General features: G+C 43.4%; 1 protein-coding gene across 1 annotated transcript; it reads left to right on the forward strand.

Annotated features, from left to right (window-relative positions):
• Window positions 1-751: 751 nt before the first annotated feature.
• On the forward strand, window positions 752-18,236 carry cry1a (cryptochrome circadian regulator 1a). Its single transcript, XM_076296400.1, has 14 exons — window positions 752-1,675; window positions 11,047-11,155; window positions 11,731-11,873; window positions 12,034-12,218; window positions 12,717-12,805; window positions 13,094-13,234; window positions 13,738-14,049; window positions 14,449-14,600; window positions 15,039-15,241; window positions 15,469-15,582; window positions 15,740-15,826; window positions 15,948-16,025; window positions 16,942-17,049; window positions 17,159-18,236. The coding sequence occupies exons 1-13, from the start codon at window positions 1,518-1,520 to the stop codon at window positions 17,043-17,045; spliced, it is 1,875 nt and encodes a 624-aa protein (XP_076152515.1). The 5' UTR covers window positions 752-1,517; the 3' UTR covers window positions 17,046-17,049; window positions 17,159-18,236.
• Window positions 18,237-18,510: the final 274 nt, after the last annotated feature.

Here is an 18,510-nt window from a genome sequence, read left to right on the forward strand (position 1 = left end):
TGATGAGTAATACCATCCTCCTTTCATAATACAAGCATAACCTCTACTAGGCTGTTGTTGCTGTTGTTAAATAATAATAACCTAATAATAATAATAATAATAATAAGGAAATATTATTATGATTATTATTATTATAATCATCATCATTATCAGGATACAGGATAGGCCTACAGAATTGCTATAAGGAAACATTTAACAGATATATTATTATTATTATTATTATTATTATTATTATTATTATAGACTAAATGAACAGAATGTGTGTGCAATTTGCTACAGCGCCTCCATTTGTTCTGGGCAGTAGCCTAGTAGTAATGGCAGTATTCCTGTGACGATACGCGCTGCGCCATGAAGTAGGCTAGCCTGTGCTGAGTACACGTGTCCAAAATGGTGGATTATCATACCCTAATACATGTGCCGATCCGGGACTTTTTCCATCCTCCAATCACAATCTAGAGATGGAAATGAGCGGGTATCTGCAGTCATTCCATGTATTTAATTTATTTTTCCCGTCACTTGGGGTTGTAAGGTTTTGAAAAGAGTTACCTACAACAAGGCAACAATTCAGGTGAACATCAGACACTTAATAATTTTATAGAACCTTCTCACAAAGAAAATAACAAAGTTCAGATAACCACATTTGAAGAACGTGACCAAAGGCTAGGTACGTATGTGGAACAATCGACCAATCCACATGAAGTACTGGCAATGCGTATGAGAATGGGCGGAGCTGGAGCAGCACAGATAACGACTGAAGTGCATGGCTGCCTGTATTCGGGAGTGCCGTTGACTAAACTGAGTTTCGACGGGATTTTACGGAAAGTTTGGATCTATCGTTTCATGTGGATTATTATTGAATGGATACACTTAACGCAACGGTAGTTTTCAATCAATTCAAAACGCATAAGGCTTATAAAGAAATGTTCTAGCGTTGGTTAATATTTACATAACCTTGTCACCGCGGTTGGCATACTTTTGAAGGCTGACGTTACAGCCGTGTTTGGCAGAAGAACCACTTAATACTTTAGTCTCAGGTAGCTAAAACGATACAATTTTAGGTTAGGGTGATATAAGTTCTCAGTTTTTGCAATCATCTGTATAAATAGGGTTTAAATTGGGTTTCTGTTATCATATTCTTTCCATTCAGAAAAACATGTTATACAACAGGGAAGCGCTGACTGAGTAGCAAGCGTGGTCTTAACGCCAGTCAGATTATTGCCTAAAGCGCGTGTAGCTTACTCTTGGCCAAATGGTTCAATTGCGGTCACTGTCCAGATTCTTTGACATAATGGAAAAGGTTTTATTGGAGCAAGGTTAATTCACATCGCTGAACCATATTTACAACAAAGCATATTATACGTCTTACGAAGTCGATAGCTAGTTAGTTTGCCAAACGCGCTCCCTCAATAAGGGGATTGTCATTTTAGATCACTGGGTCATAGCCACTTCAGAGCGGTATTTCAGGGCGAAAGAGACATTTAAAACATTACATCCTAAGGGACTGGTTCAGTGGAGTAATGGTCGTAAATACGATCCACTGGTTCAGGAAGGGCTTGCGGCTCCACGATAATCCTTCGCTCAGGGAATCAATTCAAGGAGCGGACTCCGTCCGCTGTGTGTATATTCTCGACCCCTGGTTTGCGGGATCATCCAACGTTGGCATCAGCAGGTGGAGGTATGTAACCTTATCATGGTTTGATTTTGGGCTTTCACATTTTTATATATATATATATATATATATATATATATATATATATATATATATATATATATATATATATATATATATATATATATATATATATACTTTAAATTATATTTAATATTCTCATCTGTTTTTAATATGTTGTTCATGCAATGTTTGGATAAGAAGAGGCTATTTAATTTGAAGTAAAAGTAATCTTAACAGTAATACTGATGATGTTCCTTTGCACACACGTTAGTCAAGTATGTCTCTTAAGACAAGGCATGAGGTGGCTGAATGACTTAAGTTGTGGTCCTTACTACCTAACCTTACTATGCCTGATGGCCGTGTCATTATTGAATCTCTGTATTTAATCATCATGCAAGTTTACAAATGAAACTACCATGAAATTATTATGTCACCTTTAAAGTCTAGTCAGGACAAAGGTCAAAAGATACCACTTTGCATTGAAAAAATCCCAGTCTCCAGATGGACTACATCTGACTAAATACATCTAACACATGTAGACCAGCCAACACTTAATATGGATAGTTTACAGTATTGAGACGTCTGATAAATGCTGATATTTAGGGGACTTCTTTCTTTTTTTCAGTACCACACACCAGCATTTTAATGAATAGCCTATCATAATGAGTGGTTGTCATCACTGCACACCAGCCTGTAGAATTGTGTGTGTGTGTGTGTGTGTGTGTGTGCACTGAATTCAGGAAGGTACATAAGAGAAGGGAAAGGAACAAGTGGAATGGAGCTAAGTAGCTGGACGTAAGATTGGTGGAAATCTAACCTTTAAGTGGGTAGATCTCACCTGAATGGAGTGTGCTCCCCATCCCATATGTGCGACACTGTAGTCCAAAGAATGTCGGCCACGGTCAGTACCAAACCACTGCAAGTGCCTGGCAAAGCGGTCATACTCGTGTCGCCAACGGGGATTTTCAACACCTTTTTGCACTGGAGTTCATCTGTGAGGCATGCAGCTACGGGTGGAATCCAACGACCCCTCACACACTCAGGCGGAGGAATCCGTTGCTTATTGTTAATGTGATAAGATCTTGTCTTAGCTTCTGCTCTGTTTTTAAGATGTCACACTGTCCCTGATTGCCTGTAACCTGTTGAGTGGGTGAAAAAGAAAGTAAAAATTTTATTTTCTGACACCAGTCAGTCCTCATTTATTGAAAATGACTGTTTTGTTATGTAATAATGAGGGTAGTAGTTATAGCTACGTGAAATTATATAGCAGTGACTATCAATTTGCAGCCTACACCGTTTTATCCAAACAACAGCACCCATACACCCAATGTAATTACTAGGAACTTTAGAATAGGGGTTTCAAGTAATGACGAAACTACTGAGTCTTTAGTAACCTTTCCAGTGTTGGGGCACACTTTAGAGCATTAGAACAGGCACAGGAGTATGGCTATTATAACTTTGTCATAATCGCATAATTCAATTTGAAATCGTAGCCAGTTAAAACCATCACTAGCCGTACAGCTCATTGTACAAATATAGCAAAAATCATGTGATCGTGTGACTCATAAGAATGCTTTTGTTCTTACCTTCTTTAAGCTAGAACTTGATTTGTCCCTGCCTTTGCCCTGCTTTTTAAAGTGTTTGAGGTGACCGGAAACGCTCCCACTTAACTGGTAATATGGGCGGTAGACATGCTTCACAGACTGTTTGATAAGCATTAGAATTAATTCAGATTTACAGTGCATCTGAATAAACTTGCCAGTTTAGCACAGTTAAGTCCATCTCATAAGAAGGCCCTAGCTCTGTTCTCATTAATACATTAATTGTTTTCAAGGCCTAGGCAGCAAAAGAACATTTGAGGACATAGGACCATTTCTATGCGATTGTGATTCATTGTCAGGTCTGCTGCCTCTTACCACAAAGATCTGAATGCATTAAGGCTCATGAGTCCTCTGCATTAAATAATACAGTGAACAGCTAATGTGTCCCGCCAAAGACAGGCCATGCCTTCAGTTTAAGCAATTAAAATATTAGAGGATTGTGAGCAAGAGAAGGAAAAGATTATTGTTGTTGTTTTGATGGCGTTGAGCATAATTTCCCCAAATTGCATGCCGTGTGTCACTGTCTCACTCCTGAGCTTATGTAATGTGGTGCCTGGAGAGACATTCTCTATTCTCACCGTTATGAGAGAGAGAGAGAGATGCAAATTTTATACATGGAATACCATCACCCTTCCACCTGATGGCATGGAACATGAGTAATATCCTGCCCTTGTATTCTGTCCTACACAGAACATAAATAATAACCAAAAGTGCATTTTGGGATATTGTATTTGGTGAACTAAATACTTTCTTGAAAGTTTATTTGTCGGAAATGTGCCAAAAAACCTGTCAGAGTTAGATGTGGAATATCCCCACATTAGTGTCGTTTAGTCCAAGCGGTCCTCAGTGAGCAGAGTAGCCACTTGTCCTCTGCTTGATTGAGAGCATTTGTGTCCCCAGCTCTGCGGTGGGCCTCATCCCAGAAAGGGGACATAGAACAAGGCCCACACAACCCACTCCTGTGGTGTACGTATGGGCCACAAATAGGTTAGTGTGTCAGAAGGGAGGAAGCACTTGTACTTGTACGGTGCTTGGCCTTGAACTTTGCTCATGTGTGACTGAATTTGCTGTAATCAAAAGTACATTAACTTGCTGCAGGAATTGTGGTGGTTTTCAGTTGAATAAAATCTGTTGCAGAAGAGAAATTACATGATTTTCCATGTGTTTTTGTTGAAATATTGTAAGAGAAAATTGCAGCCTGCAACTGCAGTGCCAGCAAATTCTTGAATTGTGAAAATGCATGATCACAAAATTCCAGGAGGGCCTGATGGTTTGGTTTAAAGCTAGACAGGCACCTACCTAAAAGAATGCAAAAAGCTTAGCCTACAGCCACCAGTTGGCACTGATAAGAGCTTGATAGTAGGCTAACTGGCATCTTTTGACCGTATTGTTGGTGGAGTCGTTCTGTGCGGTCTTAGTATAAGTATTTAAGTGTATATATATACTCTTTTTGATCCCGTGAGGGAAGTTTGGTCTCTGCATTTAACCCAATCCGTGAATTAGTGAAACAAACACAGCACACAGAGTGAACACACAGTGAGGTGAAGCACACACTAATCCCGGCGCAGTGAGCTGCCTGCAACCACAGCGGCGCTCGGGGAGCAGTGAGGGGTTAGGTGCCTTGCTCAAGGGCACTTCAGCCGTGGCCCACTGGTCGGGGCTCGAACCGGCAACCCTCCGGTTACAAGTCCAGAGTGCTAACCAGTGGGCCACGGCTGCCCTTTTCTGTGCCCATTCCAGCCCGGAACTACAGAACATAGCGCATTAGCCTGGCGGTTAGTTGGGAATGATGTGTGTCAACGTGTCCCTCACATAGCCCTGTCCCATCAAAGCCAATTAGATGATGATGTCAAAAGAAGTTGTGTATAAAAAACATTATACCCACAAAAAGTGTGACATCGTTGCATTGTGTTGCTTCAGATGTCATCACTTGGTCAGTGAGAGAGAGGGCCTTCCACACTTGGTCAGTGAGAGAGAGGGCCTTCCACACTTGGTCAGTGAGAGAGAGGGCCTTCCACACTTGGTCAGTGAGAGAGAGGGCCTTCCACACTTGGTCAGTGAGAGAGAGGGCCTTCCACACTTGGTCAGTGAGAGAGAGGGCCTTCCACACTTGGTCAGTGAGAGAGGGCCTTCCACACTTGGTCAGTGAAAGAGGGCCTTCCACACTTGGTCAGTGAAAGAGGGCCTTCCACATGTTTCATTGAGTTCAGAAGCACGGCATAGTACTGAACAATGGTGGTACATGTCATTCTCAGCTGTGCCTGATATTACAATCAAGGGCCTTGACAGCAAGTTCTCTATGCTAGCAGAGCCTGTTCTCAGGCCAGGGTCTGGAAATGATCAGGATGTTTCCGTCTCTGTCCCTGGCCAGTGCAGGCCACTGTTGTCTGCTTGGCAACTGGAGGCAGTTTCCATCCGAAGATGATCACCCCACCCTCCTCACTCTTTCTGCCACCCGCACACAGACAAGCCAATTCGGAAGTTTCCTTAACTGGTCAGACTAGCAGGGAGCATTTTGATCACTATGGAAGTAATGAGGTTGGAGGACCTGTGGCTGTGTTATTGGTGTACGTGTTTTGTCTTGCCTGGTGCTTGTCCTTGTCAATAAATGTTTTTGTCACCTCTGTGGCCTCTGTAGGCCACCCCTTGACACAATCACTGCACAATATTTTAAATTTTACATCCAAATAGACAGTTCTAAAGTTGTCAACTGGTCCATATTGGAATTTCATTTTAAGGCTAAGGGTGTTAGATCATGTTTGGCAGTTGGTACGGCTGGCAGTGAGGAGAGGATGTTCCTCAGACGACTGTTTTCTTCATCTGTGTTTTGGAGACTTTTTCTGTGTGTGTGTGTGTGTGTGTGTGTGTGATGATTATTGGCCATCTATGATCATTGCTGAGTGCAGGTGAAGTATTTTCTTTCTTGGGATGGATTTGGTAACCATGACGATATGCCACAACATCACAGAAGAGCTTTGGGCGTGTTTGCAGATTGCACAATATTTCCCTACTCTCCCTGTTTGTTTCAGACAGAGAATGCCGTCATTGTTCCACTTTGTACATCCCAAGGTAGCATATTCATGAGGTCTAATTGGTTGGAAAAATAGTCAACCCTCCCCCCACACTGTTGGTGGTGAAAATGTCATGAGTTCCTTTTCACTAATGAAATGACAAAAGCACAAATTGTGCACGTGTGCTAGTCAGAGGATGTTGTTTTGTATTCTGTAACGAGAGGTTGGATGTTTTGTATTCTGTAACGAGTGAGGTTCTGGTCATCAGCCAGGTGCCTGGTGTTCAGCAGCAGCACAACACGAATTCAAGGGCTCTATTTGTCACATACAGAGATACTGTTGTATAGTTGTAGAACATGTAGGGCCTAGTGACATGACATATTAGTAACTCTATCCAAGTTTTTTTTCTTTTGTAGGTGGATCAGCATGAATAAATATGTTCTGAACAGTGCTGAATGAGAAGCTTACTTTATTACACAGAGGGATCGGCACCAGCTTGAAAGTGTAGGCCATCTCCTCCAGTGTCGTAATGAGTAACGTTTTAGCTTGGCATACTGCCTGTTAGCACTACTCTACCACAGACAGAGTAGTTCTACAGAGTAGTTGTAACATGCCGATGTGGCAACCCCACCTAATTCCACTGGCCTGCTGTGATATCAGAGGGGTTGGTCAGGGAGATGCAGGATTGTAGCTGTAGCAATTTCCCATGTTGGTCAAATGCAAAACACCTTGATTGATATAATTAACCTCACACAGGGGACTGTCAGGTTGTGTATCTGCCTGCCAGTGTTCTCAGCCTGTGCTGTAACCGACCATTCACAAGCCGGTAACAACTTCGCACCAGTCTTCGATATCATCCGCAGCGCCATGTCATTTTGCTCTGATGTCCCTTGGCGTTAAGTAGGGATTCCGGCCAGTGTGAATCTTCACCAGCCTCTCCCACGTGAACTGTTGCCTGTGACGACTCGTGTTGCTCCAGTCAGCGGGTTTGATGGGCCCGTGTGACGTCGGTCTGCCTCCTCTTGATGTGAGTGCAGGGGCGAAAGGACAAGGGGGGGGGGGGAATGATTGCCCTGACAGTCGTCACTCGCCGTAAGCCTGATCACCCCGCCACGCGCGGAATTGAATTCTGTTGTTGATGTTTGCCAGCCTGTGGAGCTTTATTGGTTGGTTATCTTACGCTCCTTTTGAGGCCGGGCTTGCCCCGTGCCCTTCTCCAGTGTGTCCTGCGTGACTCATGAAGACGCATACGCACAGCACTTATAATGTCCTTGGTGATCCACAGCATGCCAAATGAGGTGGACTTCCCACTCCCTATTTCAAGCACCTTGTGTTTGTAGAAAGGGACAGGTTAAAATGCATGACTAGCTTTTCATTTCAGTCCCAAGCTGCTTTTCCTGTCACTCACTATGACTTGAAGGTAAATGGCAGCATCGAAGTTGCTGTTTTATTTAAGTACTTCACTCATAGGGGAGAATATATATATAAATTTGTAACTGTCAGGTTTGTTCATGTGACACACACGTCCATAGGACATTGCTGGATCAACAGAATTTGCAATTTGGGAGCCTGGCAGTCTGTTTGAAATAACTGGCGTCTTCCATCTGGTATTATGTATTGGCCTACACCAATAGGCTTCTGCTGCGGTTTGTCTGAACGTCATTTGCGGGCCTGGAAGCCTGACCGTACTAATAACAATAAGTTTTTCACTGAAAGGAATTTTTTGCCTCCAGGCATGAGCGCAGCAAGACTCATCATGAAGCAAATCGCCCATAAAATGCCAGTCTTGCTCAGCTGCCACTCCTGCTCCACTAGTGAGCATCAGAACTGGTTAGGCTACTGTTTTACATTTTATAGCATTTTTCCCTTTATAGGCCTTCACATTAGCAGCGAAGCAAAGGACACATGCTTTGGCAAACAGACCCTTAGCTAAACAACCCCCCTGCTAGAATATTCAACTCTGTTGATGAGATGCATCGTAGAATGCATTTGGTTGTTGAATATTTAAGCCTAGTCACAGGCATTGTCTATTGCATTAGGCCAGGGGTTCCCAAACTTTTCCACGACAAGGCCCCCCAAAAACCACTAGGTTCTGGCCAAGGACCCCCTTGATGTGTTATTAAACCCATCGACAATACTACGGCAAATGTAAAAATACATTAAGCTAATCCTAATAATTATTTTAGCCACAAGCACTTCGCGATGGAGCATACAGTGTGTAAAAATTCTATCACTCTACTATTATTCCCAGTCATTATCATGGGAAATATAATGTTCAGATATGCCTTACATTATTATAATGGCATTGTATAACAACCCTCATAGTAATAGGTATATTTTACATTTTTCAAGTGTATTTATTTTTTGCTTTTATTTTTCCTTCCAACTTGCTGAGGCCCCCCTGGCATCCCCTCGCGGCCCCCCCTTTGAAAACCACTGCATTAGGCTTATCTCATACATCAACAAACAGCCTGACCTGTTTTAACCTCTCCATCGAAAGGCTCATTTGGCAATGAGTAATGCAGTGATGCCTTGCATGGTGCTGTTTCAAGTAATTAGCATACCCAATCAACCTGGACTAGCCTGTGCTTTTACCTTGGGTTCCATTTTCATATTGCTTGTGAGAGAAAGTGGAATAGAACATTATGTCCAATATTCCAATATATGGTTTAATGTTCTGCATTATGTCCAATATTCCAATATGTGGTTTAATGTTCTGCATTTCTCATTAGTGGGTCACTTTGATACTAAAAGTATGATTCTATGTAATGACTGTATGAGATCTGTACTGTCCCTGTGTATATCTGTGTGTGACTGTGTTTAGAGATAAGCAGGAATATTATGACTTTGCAGTGTTTCACTGTTCTGCATGGCTGCGTCAGTAGCTATCTGCTCCAGATTGCCAGGCTGCCACTAATCAGGGTCTGATTCAGTGTAGTCCACGTGAGATGGGATGACCAACGCCATCTCCCGTCAGCCTGGAAGGATACTTAAACTCTAACTATTTCCTTGTCTAGTTAGAGCAGCTGATGGATCTTTAGGTGAAGTCATGCTGTCTCTCCCTTGATGCGCATCATTGTAAATAAACTCTGTTCCTGATTTTTCATACTATTGGTCTGACTGGCTCTCTATTAAATCTATGGTATCAAAATTACCATCACTTGTGTCCACAGTTTGACTTGCACCGGTTACTCACGATGGGCAGTTATGCTTTGTGCTGTTGTGTTGATGGAAACCTGAAAACTCACTTGCCATGAACTAGGCTAGGCTAATCTGTGTAAATGTTATTGTGTGAATCTGAAATTGTCATCAATGCTGTAATAATCAGGAAAACCATGCCTACAGTTCTTACATAAAGCATTACATTGACCAGTTTACTTTGTGTTCAGATCTTTGTCATAAGTGCATCATATGTTCTCTTAGGCTACATTTGTAACCTTGAGCATATTAAAACTCCATAAAGTTAGTTCTGGGGAAAGTTCAGTGCTTCAAGCCAGCCGAGGTTTCCTCTCAGCCCAGAGAGAGCTCCAGAGCAGATCACCACACACATTACAAGCAGAGCGGGCAGCACAGCGGTGACTTCGCGGTCATCGTGCTGCCGGCCGGCGGGCCCCGAGTAATCTCCTCTGCTGCCGGGAGAGGGCTAGTTATGTAAGAACCCTGGCACGACCCCAAGGCGGGAAGTGGGTTTCTGGGTCACACCCTCATGACGTCAGGGGCACGGCCCTCCTCTCTCCATTCGAGTTCCCGGGTATTTTTTTAACTGCGCCACGACAGACCTTAGAACAAACGGGCCTTGTGACTGGCTGGAACGACACTGCAGTGTTTTTTGGCCCGAGTTGTCACCATGACTGCAGACAAATTTGTCCTGCTCAAATCATCACTGCTAAGGCTTGTGCGAATAATTATATCCCTGCACAGGCAGCCCAGATGAAGTCATAGTTTGGATTGGTTTGTTGATGGGGAAACCGACTGTTTGGTCTATGTAGTGCAACCAGCTCCACTTGGCCGTCTGTTAGCACTGCGGTGTCTAACTCGACACCCTACTGCCACCTAGTGGAGAGAATAGTACTCACTGTTCTGATATCTTCACTGGTCTTTCCCTCCCTGTACTGTCTCTACTCAGGAACATTGTGTTCTGTACTCTCATTAATCTCAGCTGTGATGCAGCAGGAGAGAAACAGCTACGCTTAATAGTGTAGAACGAAATTCCCAAGGTCTTACGTGTCCTAAATCCAGCAAGATTGGATCAAAGACTTATATTCAACATCTGTGTTTCATTGTAACGTCTTGTCCACTTCACTGTTGATGTCCTCGATCGGCATCCTCAGGTCATGTCCTTACAGAAGACCCCTTCTTTTAAAAGATAACTTTTAATTGTTCAAACCAAGTAGGATGGCTGCTCTGTAGCCTTTTTTCTATTTAAGGGATTGACCTTCAGTCAAGTCTTGTGATCAGAAGACCGCCCACTGTGTGTCTGCAGCTCCAATCAGCCCCCTGTGTTATTTCTGAACACTACACTGTTGTTTATAGGCGGATTTCTTGTTTTAATAGCTGAGGGTAGATGATATTTTCTTTTTGGTTTTTTTTGGTGATCTAGCCTAGGCGGTTCCTTACCATTGAGAATCAAGTTTGTTTTAAGCACCTGTTGGATCTATTTTTGTTCTCTAGCAGACCAAAGACATTTCTGAAATGAAGTGGAGCGTTTGGTTAAAGAGCATTGTCTTCTGGAAATCTTATGTCTGTGATCTCTGCTCCACAGGTTCTTGCTTCAGTGTCTTGAGGACCTGGACGCCAGTCTCCGCAAACTCAACTCTCGGCTGTTTGTGATCCGGGGCCAGCCCACCGATGTCTTCCCCAGGCTCTTCAAGGTACTGGACAAGCAGGCATCTCATGTCTAAAACTGAATTAAATGTTAATAGTTAGATCCTCCAGGAATTGAATAACCAACATTACAAGCAAGTCTTGTATCATTCTAGATCTTTAAAACAAACACTCTCTCATCAGTGATTATCATACCGTATTTTCCGGACTATAAGTCGCACTTTTTTTCATAGTTTGGCCGGTCCTGCGACTCAGGTGCAACATATATATATGTATATGTGTGTGTGTGTGTGTGTATATATATATATATATATATATATATATATATATATATATATATATATATATATATATATATATATATATGTATATATATATATATATATATATATATATATATATATATATGTATATATATATATATATATGTATATGTATATGTGTTTTTTTCCTCTTCATGAAACATTTTTTGACTGGTGCGACTTATACTCCGGTGCGACTTATAGTCCAGAAAATACGGTACTTACATATTTGTGGCGCTTGGTATTCCGAAACCCAAGTGGCTTTCATATGGTCATATGATCTGATCTTTGTGTGCGCGCGTGTCTCTCGCACGACTCAGGAGTGGAACATCTCTCGCCTGTCCTACGAATATGACTCCGAGCCATTCGGGAAGGAGCGCGATGCTGCCATTAAGAAGCTGGCCAGTGAGGCTGGCGTGGAGGTGATCGTGAGAATCTCCCACACGCTCTATGAGCTGGACAAGTAAGCGACCCTGGCTGACCCCAGATCTTTTTTAAGTAAATGTTGTGATATTCGTTTTCTGATTGTTTGGGGTTTTTTGCATTCCCCTTAATTGTTTTTTATGTGTTTTTCAATCCATCGTTCTCTCTGGTTGTCTTCCCTCTACCCTTCCCTCATTCAGGATCATAGAGCTAAATGGCGGTCAGTCCCCGCTGACCTACAAGCGCTTCCAGACGCTGATCAGCCGCATGGAGCCGGTGGAGATGCCTGCAGAGGTCATCACGGCCGACGTAATGGGGAGCTGCACCACGCCCATAGCAGACGACCACGATGACAAGTTTGGGGTGCCTTCTCTGGAGGAGCTGGGTAGGCATCGCCCCCGTTCATCTCTCTCTCTTTTCCCCCTTTCGGATATGAACACATTCAATTCCCACGTCCAGTTCACTCAGTATATCTCAAGTCCTGTGAATTAGCAACTGGGAAAACGACTTACTTTGTATGCAGGAATGGTGGAAAATTGCATTCCTCTGTGGTTTTAAGGGAAAGAACATTGGTTAAACTGTACAGGTCATGATTAAGAGTAGAACTATTCATGTGGAAACTCTTAATCTCTCTCTCTCTCTCTCTCTCTCTCTCTCTCTCTCTCTCTCTCTCTCTTTCTTCCCCCCCCCCCAACCTCTTTCATAATGTGCTATTTTTAGCTTCAGCTGTGTCTATTTTCTGCAGGTGTCATTTTTCCTGTAGGCGTCTGGTATATCCCACAGTCTCGTCCTGATAGGATCACTGATGGTTTTTTATACGATGGTCTATGTGGGCAGCGTTGACAAGTGATTCTCACCCTTTTCTGTGTTCTGTGTCCTCCAGGTTTCGACACAGAGGGCCTCTCCTCAGCCGTATGGCCAGGAGGCGAGACTGAAGCTCTCACTCGTCTGGAGAGACACTTGGAGAGGAAGGTATGGTCAGCCTTACCTAGCATGCACATTTGGACACCCTCATCCCCACAGTAGCACTTTTGTCCACTTATAGACCCTTTCAAGAGAGTTCCATTATCAGCATCATAGTTGGCCCCACAAGACTTCCTTTTTAACATTCCATATTTTATCTTAATGCAGAGGAAGTAGATTGGGGCCCAAATAGAACGTTCAAGCATTGTTTTTGTTTTTATTGTTGAAAGGGTCTATTTTTACCTCAAGCTATAATTTCGAGGCACCGGTCATTGACCTGTGTTCTTTGTCCTGCAGGCATGGGTGGCCAACTTTGAGCGTCCCAGGATGAACGCCAACTCGCTGCTGGCCAGTCCGACAGGCCTCAGCCCGTATCTGCGCTTCGGATGTCTCTCGTGCCGCCTGTTCTACTTCAAACTCACTGACCTGTTCCGGAAGGTGAGTCTTTGCAGATAAACATCCCAAAGTCCCCTTTTTATAATTTGGGAAAAAAATATTTTAACATAAAAAAACATCCCCCAAACAACAAACATCCTGACATAATGGGACTGAATGAAGCTTAAATAGTCCTATATTTATGTAACAGCCTTTTAGTGGTGTTCCTGGCCTGTGTTGAGAGTCCTGCTTTTACGTCAGCCATTGTGCAATGTGTGTTTGTGTGTGTGTGGTGTTCTAGCAAACCCCCTTTTACCTATTTGAAAACCATGTTCATCATTAGTACTCTCTTCACCCAAATTGTGTCCCCTTACACCGAGTGGATGGGATGTCGCTGTGTCATCCCAACATGTTATTAAAGAAGTGCTCTCTGATCATATGAGGGAGAAAAATAGATGACCATAATCCTAGATGACCATAATGGATCAACCTAATGGATGAGCGCTGCATGGATCTAAGCAAGACACTCATACTTCCTGTTGTGTTTGGTCTTGTTCCCCTTGCAGGTGAAGAAGAACAGCTCTCCGCCCCTCTCGCTCTACGGCCAGCTACTGTGGCGCGAGTTCTTCTACACGGCCGCCACCAACAACCCGCGCTTCGACAAGATGGAGGGCAACCCCATCTGCGTGCAGATCCCGTGGGACCGCAACGCCGAGGCACTGGCCAAGTGGGCCGAGGGCCGCACCGGTTTCCCCTGGATCGACGCCATCATGACCCAGCTACGACAAGAGGGCTGGATCCATCACCTGGCCCGGCACGCCGTGGCCTGCTTCCTGACCAGAGGAGACCTGTGGATCAGCTGGGAGGAGGGCATGAAGGTAGTTTGGGGCACTAGATAGAACGAGTGACCTATATGGAGAGGATGTGGGCTATTGGAATGGCCTGCTCAGTCTCCAATTTAGCTACTGAAACGCTAGTTTCAAATGGAAAATGCACAAATGAAGACCTCATTAATTAGATTTACTGAGCTTTAAATGTACAGAACATGGTTCCATGTTAACAAGTCATGAGAAGCCACTCTTATTAGGCCTTTAGCTCATTTAAAAGCAAAAGGAGCTGAAAAAGGTTCTAAGGTAATGGTGTTTGTTTTTCATAGGCTGACACTCATGATGTTTTCATTTTAAAACTATTTGTGCACATTGATGCCTTCTGTGAAGACTTTTTATGTGCACGTCACAAACCTTGTTCGTTTCCGTGGTGGCGTGTGTGATTGGCAGGTGTTTGAGGAGCTGCTGCTGGACGCCGACTGGAGTGTGAACGCGGGCAGCTGGATGTGGCTCTCCTGCAGCTCCTTCTTCCAGCAGTTCTTCCACTGCTACTGCCCCGTGGGCTTCGGCCGCCGCACCGACCCCAACGGAGACTACATCAGGTGGGCCTGCCGCTTCTGTGCACAGCGTGGTCATCTGTGGTCATTCTTGGCTCACACAGCTGTTTGTACATCTCTGTGTTTGTGTGTCATGTCTTAAAACACATTGATCCCGACCTTGAGCAACTCTAAACCAATATTTGCATGAAGGAAGCTTTCCCCCCGCAGAGGTTTAATCAAGTGTGTGTGAATAGTAATTAAACAGGGCAGGTGGCAGCTCAGGGAGAAAAGGGCAAGCAAGTTGAATAAAAATCATCTGAGATTACTTGGGGTGAAAACGGACTCCTATAGAAAGAACATCCTCATAGCTGAGTGAATGTGGAGGCTCAGACCACCAATTACTCAAATCTGCGTTTTGTTTTGGCTACGTTTGTTTAGCATAACTCCCTCTCAGTGGTCAGTCCTGTTCTTACCTGGACTGTGTCCCTCTTCTGTCCTCAGGCGTTACCTGCCCATCCTGAGGGGTTTTCCAGCCAAGTACATTTACGACCCCTGGAATGCCCCGGAGAGCGTGCAGAAGGCAGCCAAGTGCATCATTGGGGTCCACTACCCCAAGCCCATGGTGAACCACGCCGAAGCCAGCCGACTCAACATCGAACGCATGAAGCAGATCTACCAGCAGCTCTCCTGTTACAGAGGATTAGGTCAGTCAAGAAGAATCTTGTTTTTCTCCTGCTCTTAGAATCGAAGCACATGTTTTATTTTAATCACATCCACTTTGGGGAAGAACAATATGAAATTACTGTGATGGAAATTATTTTCCTTTGATCAGATTGTTGTTCACTAGTATGATCTTTATGAGTCATTTTGTCCTGTTGGCTGGGTGGGGTACTTCAGAGGGTGACCGTTTTCCTTTGTGATACTTGTGTAGGCCTGCTAGCCACGGTGCCGTCCAACCCCAATGGAAATGGTGAGGCCTCTAGCGGCATGATGGGATTCCCCAGTGCAGAGAATACACAGGAATCTATGGCTGCCACCTCTTCAGGTATGTGTAATGACTGTTTTACCTGTGGAGATTTGTGTGTGTGTTTGTATATGTGTGTGTGTGTGTGTGTGTGTGACATTACACATTCCTCTCCATCCAAATAAGCCTGGTTGTAGATGTAAGCCAGTTAAAGTGACATTTCTGGGGGTGTTTGCAGGCTATCAGATGCCCATGGCATCCCAGGGAGAGTGGCACAGTGGGGTGATGGCGTACCCACAGACCGACCCCAAAGCACAGCGATCAGGTTAGGAGCAACTACTAAACACGCAGCCTCACCCAATTCTCATACAGACCATGAAAACAATAAACCCTCGAGCCTGTGTGTACTGTTGACTAATCTGTGTTTTTGTGGTGTTCTCTGGCAGGTTATGTTGGCAACAGCAGCAGTATGGCTTGTTACAGGCAGGAGGCTCAGCAGATGCCAGGTCCCTCAGTGCAGCAAGGTACACTAGGCGTGCCCAGTCATGTCAAAGCATGTCAATAAAGCACAATGTAGTTTATATTAAACCATACATTTGTGTTAATCAATTTCTACAATAATTGGTCAGATATTTTGAATGTTAATTGAACAGAATTATGTCAAAAGGTTGTACTTAGACGGTTTCAGAGAAAAGATTTTGCTGTAGATATCAGTATGGCAAAATTTTGTAATGTATGTAATCAAGTGCGGCTATCTGTCCATCCGTGTGTCTGTCAGTATGTAAACATGCACAGTTAAGTCGAGCTATAGCTAAAGCTTGTAAGTATTGAGCCTGTTCAGGTTGATGTATTACGTCACAGACAATAGCCACGTTTACATGGTCATTCCGATTAAACTATTCCGATTGAAAAATGTGTGCCGCTTGTTTACATGGGGGATGTTCTATTCCGATCAGGTGCTCTCAAGCGCTTTAGAATCTTTGATCGGAATAGCCATTGTTGCCTACTTTTCCTTGAGAAGATACAGCAGGCAATCTGATTGACTGTATATAAGGCTGTTCAATCGGAATAGGAACGAACCACACCACCTCTTTCATGCTGATTAAAATTCTCATCGGATCAGGCATTTTTATTCCGATTGAGGTGTTTTATATGAGAATTTGTATTCCAATTGAGCCGTTATTCCGTTTCTAATTGGATTAAAAGTGTCCATGTAAATGTGGCTAATGCTACCGATGCTGGAGTTTGTAACAAATTGTTTCAGTTTGGTTAATATTGTGTGACCGGGGCAAGGCTCTGCTCTGCTCTGGTCTCATATGACAGCTCTTGTTATTTATGACATGTTTATGTTCTAAAGTGGTGTTATCCAACCATCAACTTTTTTAAATGCTTTTCCATCCTTGTTAATATTCCTCTTTCATTCTTCCTGCACTTCCTCAGGCTGTGGGCTCCATCCAACCAGCACCCTCCCCCCTGGGAAACGCCACAGTGAGGACTTGACTCCCAGCATGGGCTCCAAGGTGCAGCGGCAGAGCACCACTTAGTCAGGTAAGCATCACCGTTTGACAGGGCCTTCTGAGTCATGAACCGCTTGAAGTACCAATCAGATTTCCGCCCATTTTAATCCCTTTTATTTGTGTGTTTTGTGCTTTCTCAGGAATTTGGATGACTTCAGGGCAGCATCACAAACACTTGCAACAACTTCTCAAAAACATACATGTGTACAGATATACACAGCCAAAACCAGATGATGTCGTTCATACATGACCAGAGAACCCGGAGACCAAAAACGCTGTTCTTACATTTTCAACCTGTTACATGTCCGTGAAGAGAAAGGTCGAAGACGACATTTACTCGACCAAACACATGTTGGTCTGTTTGATTTTTTTTCTTTCTTTTTTTTTTTTTCCAGTAAGCACATCCACGTTTTGAAGTCTAAAACTGTAATATAGTCACTTGGACTACACCCAAGCAGGTGGCAATGTTTTCACAACCCTGCGGCGAATTCTACTGCCCTGTGGTTTCATCCTGCCACTGTCCACCTGAAGTTGCCTCAGCGCTCGGATAGACTTGGGTGGCAGACCTTTGTGTATATAAGGATTTGATGAGTTCAACTCACATACAACCTGTACATATTTGATATTGTATGTGTTCTCTCTCTTTCGTCTAGTCATAGGCCCATTGATATATTTTTGATATAAAGAATCCTTGTGAGATTGATTTTACTCTGTTCTTTATGGAAAAGTAAAAATAAAAATAAAAAACCTCTTTTGACACCCCCCCCCCCCCCCCCTAGAAGGTCAACTGGGTGCCTGAGACTTGCTGGCACGTTTTTTCTTCCTCCTGTTCAACTCCATTACTTCTCTGATGATTCCTTCTCTTTCCCTTCTGCCCCCACCATCCTGCTACCCACCAATGGACCCCAACCTCTCTACGCTGTCTTTTTGTCTTCACTTTCAAACATTCACTTCTTCTGCACTCTCTGTGGTTAAGTTCCGCACTAGCTCCTCACAGTATTTTCCATCCTGATTGCACCCATGATCAGAGGTCCACTCTGCTTGTGTCACTTCAGGCCAATCTTGTTCCAACCCTCGCCGGTAATAACTTCCCCTTCTGTGATTATCTTTGTGTACTATTTGAGTGTGTACTATTTGAGTGTAACACATCACTTAGTGCTTCTACGTCCCTTATTGTTGTGCTTGTTTATTAAATAAAATGATAAATGTGAACTATAATAGTTGTCATTTTATTATTATTGAAATGAAATGGATTCAGACAAAGCAAATGCTTTGAAGATTAGGCATGTTGCGAAGTATAATTGCTAATATATAACTAATTGCTAATATATAGTATATTTTTATACAAAACCATTAGTATGAACATACTACAATGTCCCCTTTGTTGGCTATGTTTGTATCTTGCAACTTGCGTAACCACTGAAGGTGTTTTTGTTTATTTGTTTCTTCTTTTTGACTGCAGTTTTTTTCCTTAGACCTAAGAACATTGTCA

This window comes from Alosa pseudoharengus, unplaced genomic scaffold (genome assembly GCF_046254945.1).
Source record: "Alosa pseudoharengus isolate Yale_2024_CS ecotype anadromous, Long Island Sound unplaced genomic scaffold, YU_APseudo_1.1 YU_APseudo_1.1_scf_20, whole genome shotgun sequence".
In the NCBI taxonomy this organism is placed as follows: domain Eukaryota; kingdom Metazoa; phylum Chordata; class Actinopteri; order Clupeiformes; family Clupeidae; genus Alosa; species Alosa pseudoharengus.

Coding starts and splice junctions, on each gene's coding strand:
- cry1a (XM_076296400.1), top strand. CDS start 1,518: ATGGTCGTAAATACGATCCACTGGTTCAGGAAGGGCTTGCGGCTCCAC. Junction 12,219..12,716: donor GCCTTCTCTGGAGGAGCTGG/GTAGGCATCGCC, acceptor TGTGTCCTCCAG/GTTTCGACACAGAGGGCCTC. Junction 12,806..13,093: donor AGAGACACTTGGAGAGGAAG/GTATGGTCAGCC, acceptor TTTGTCCTGCAG/GCATGGGTGGCCAACTTTGA.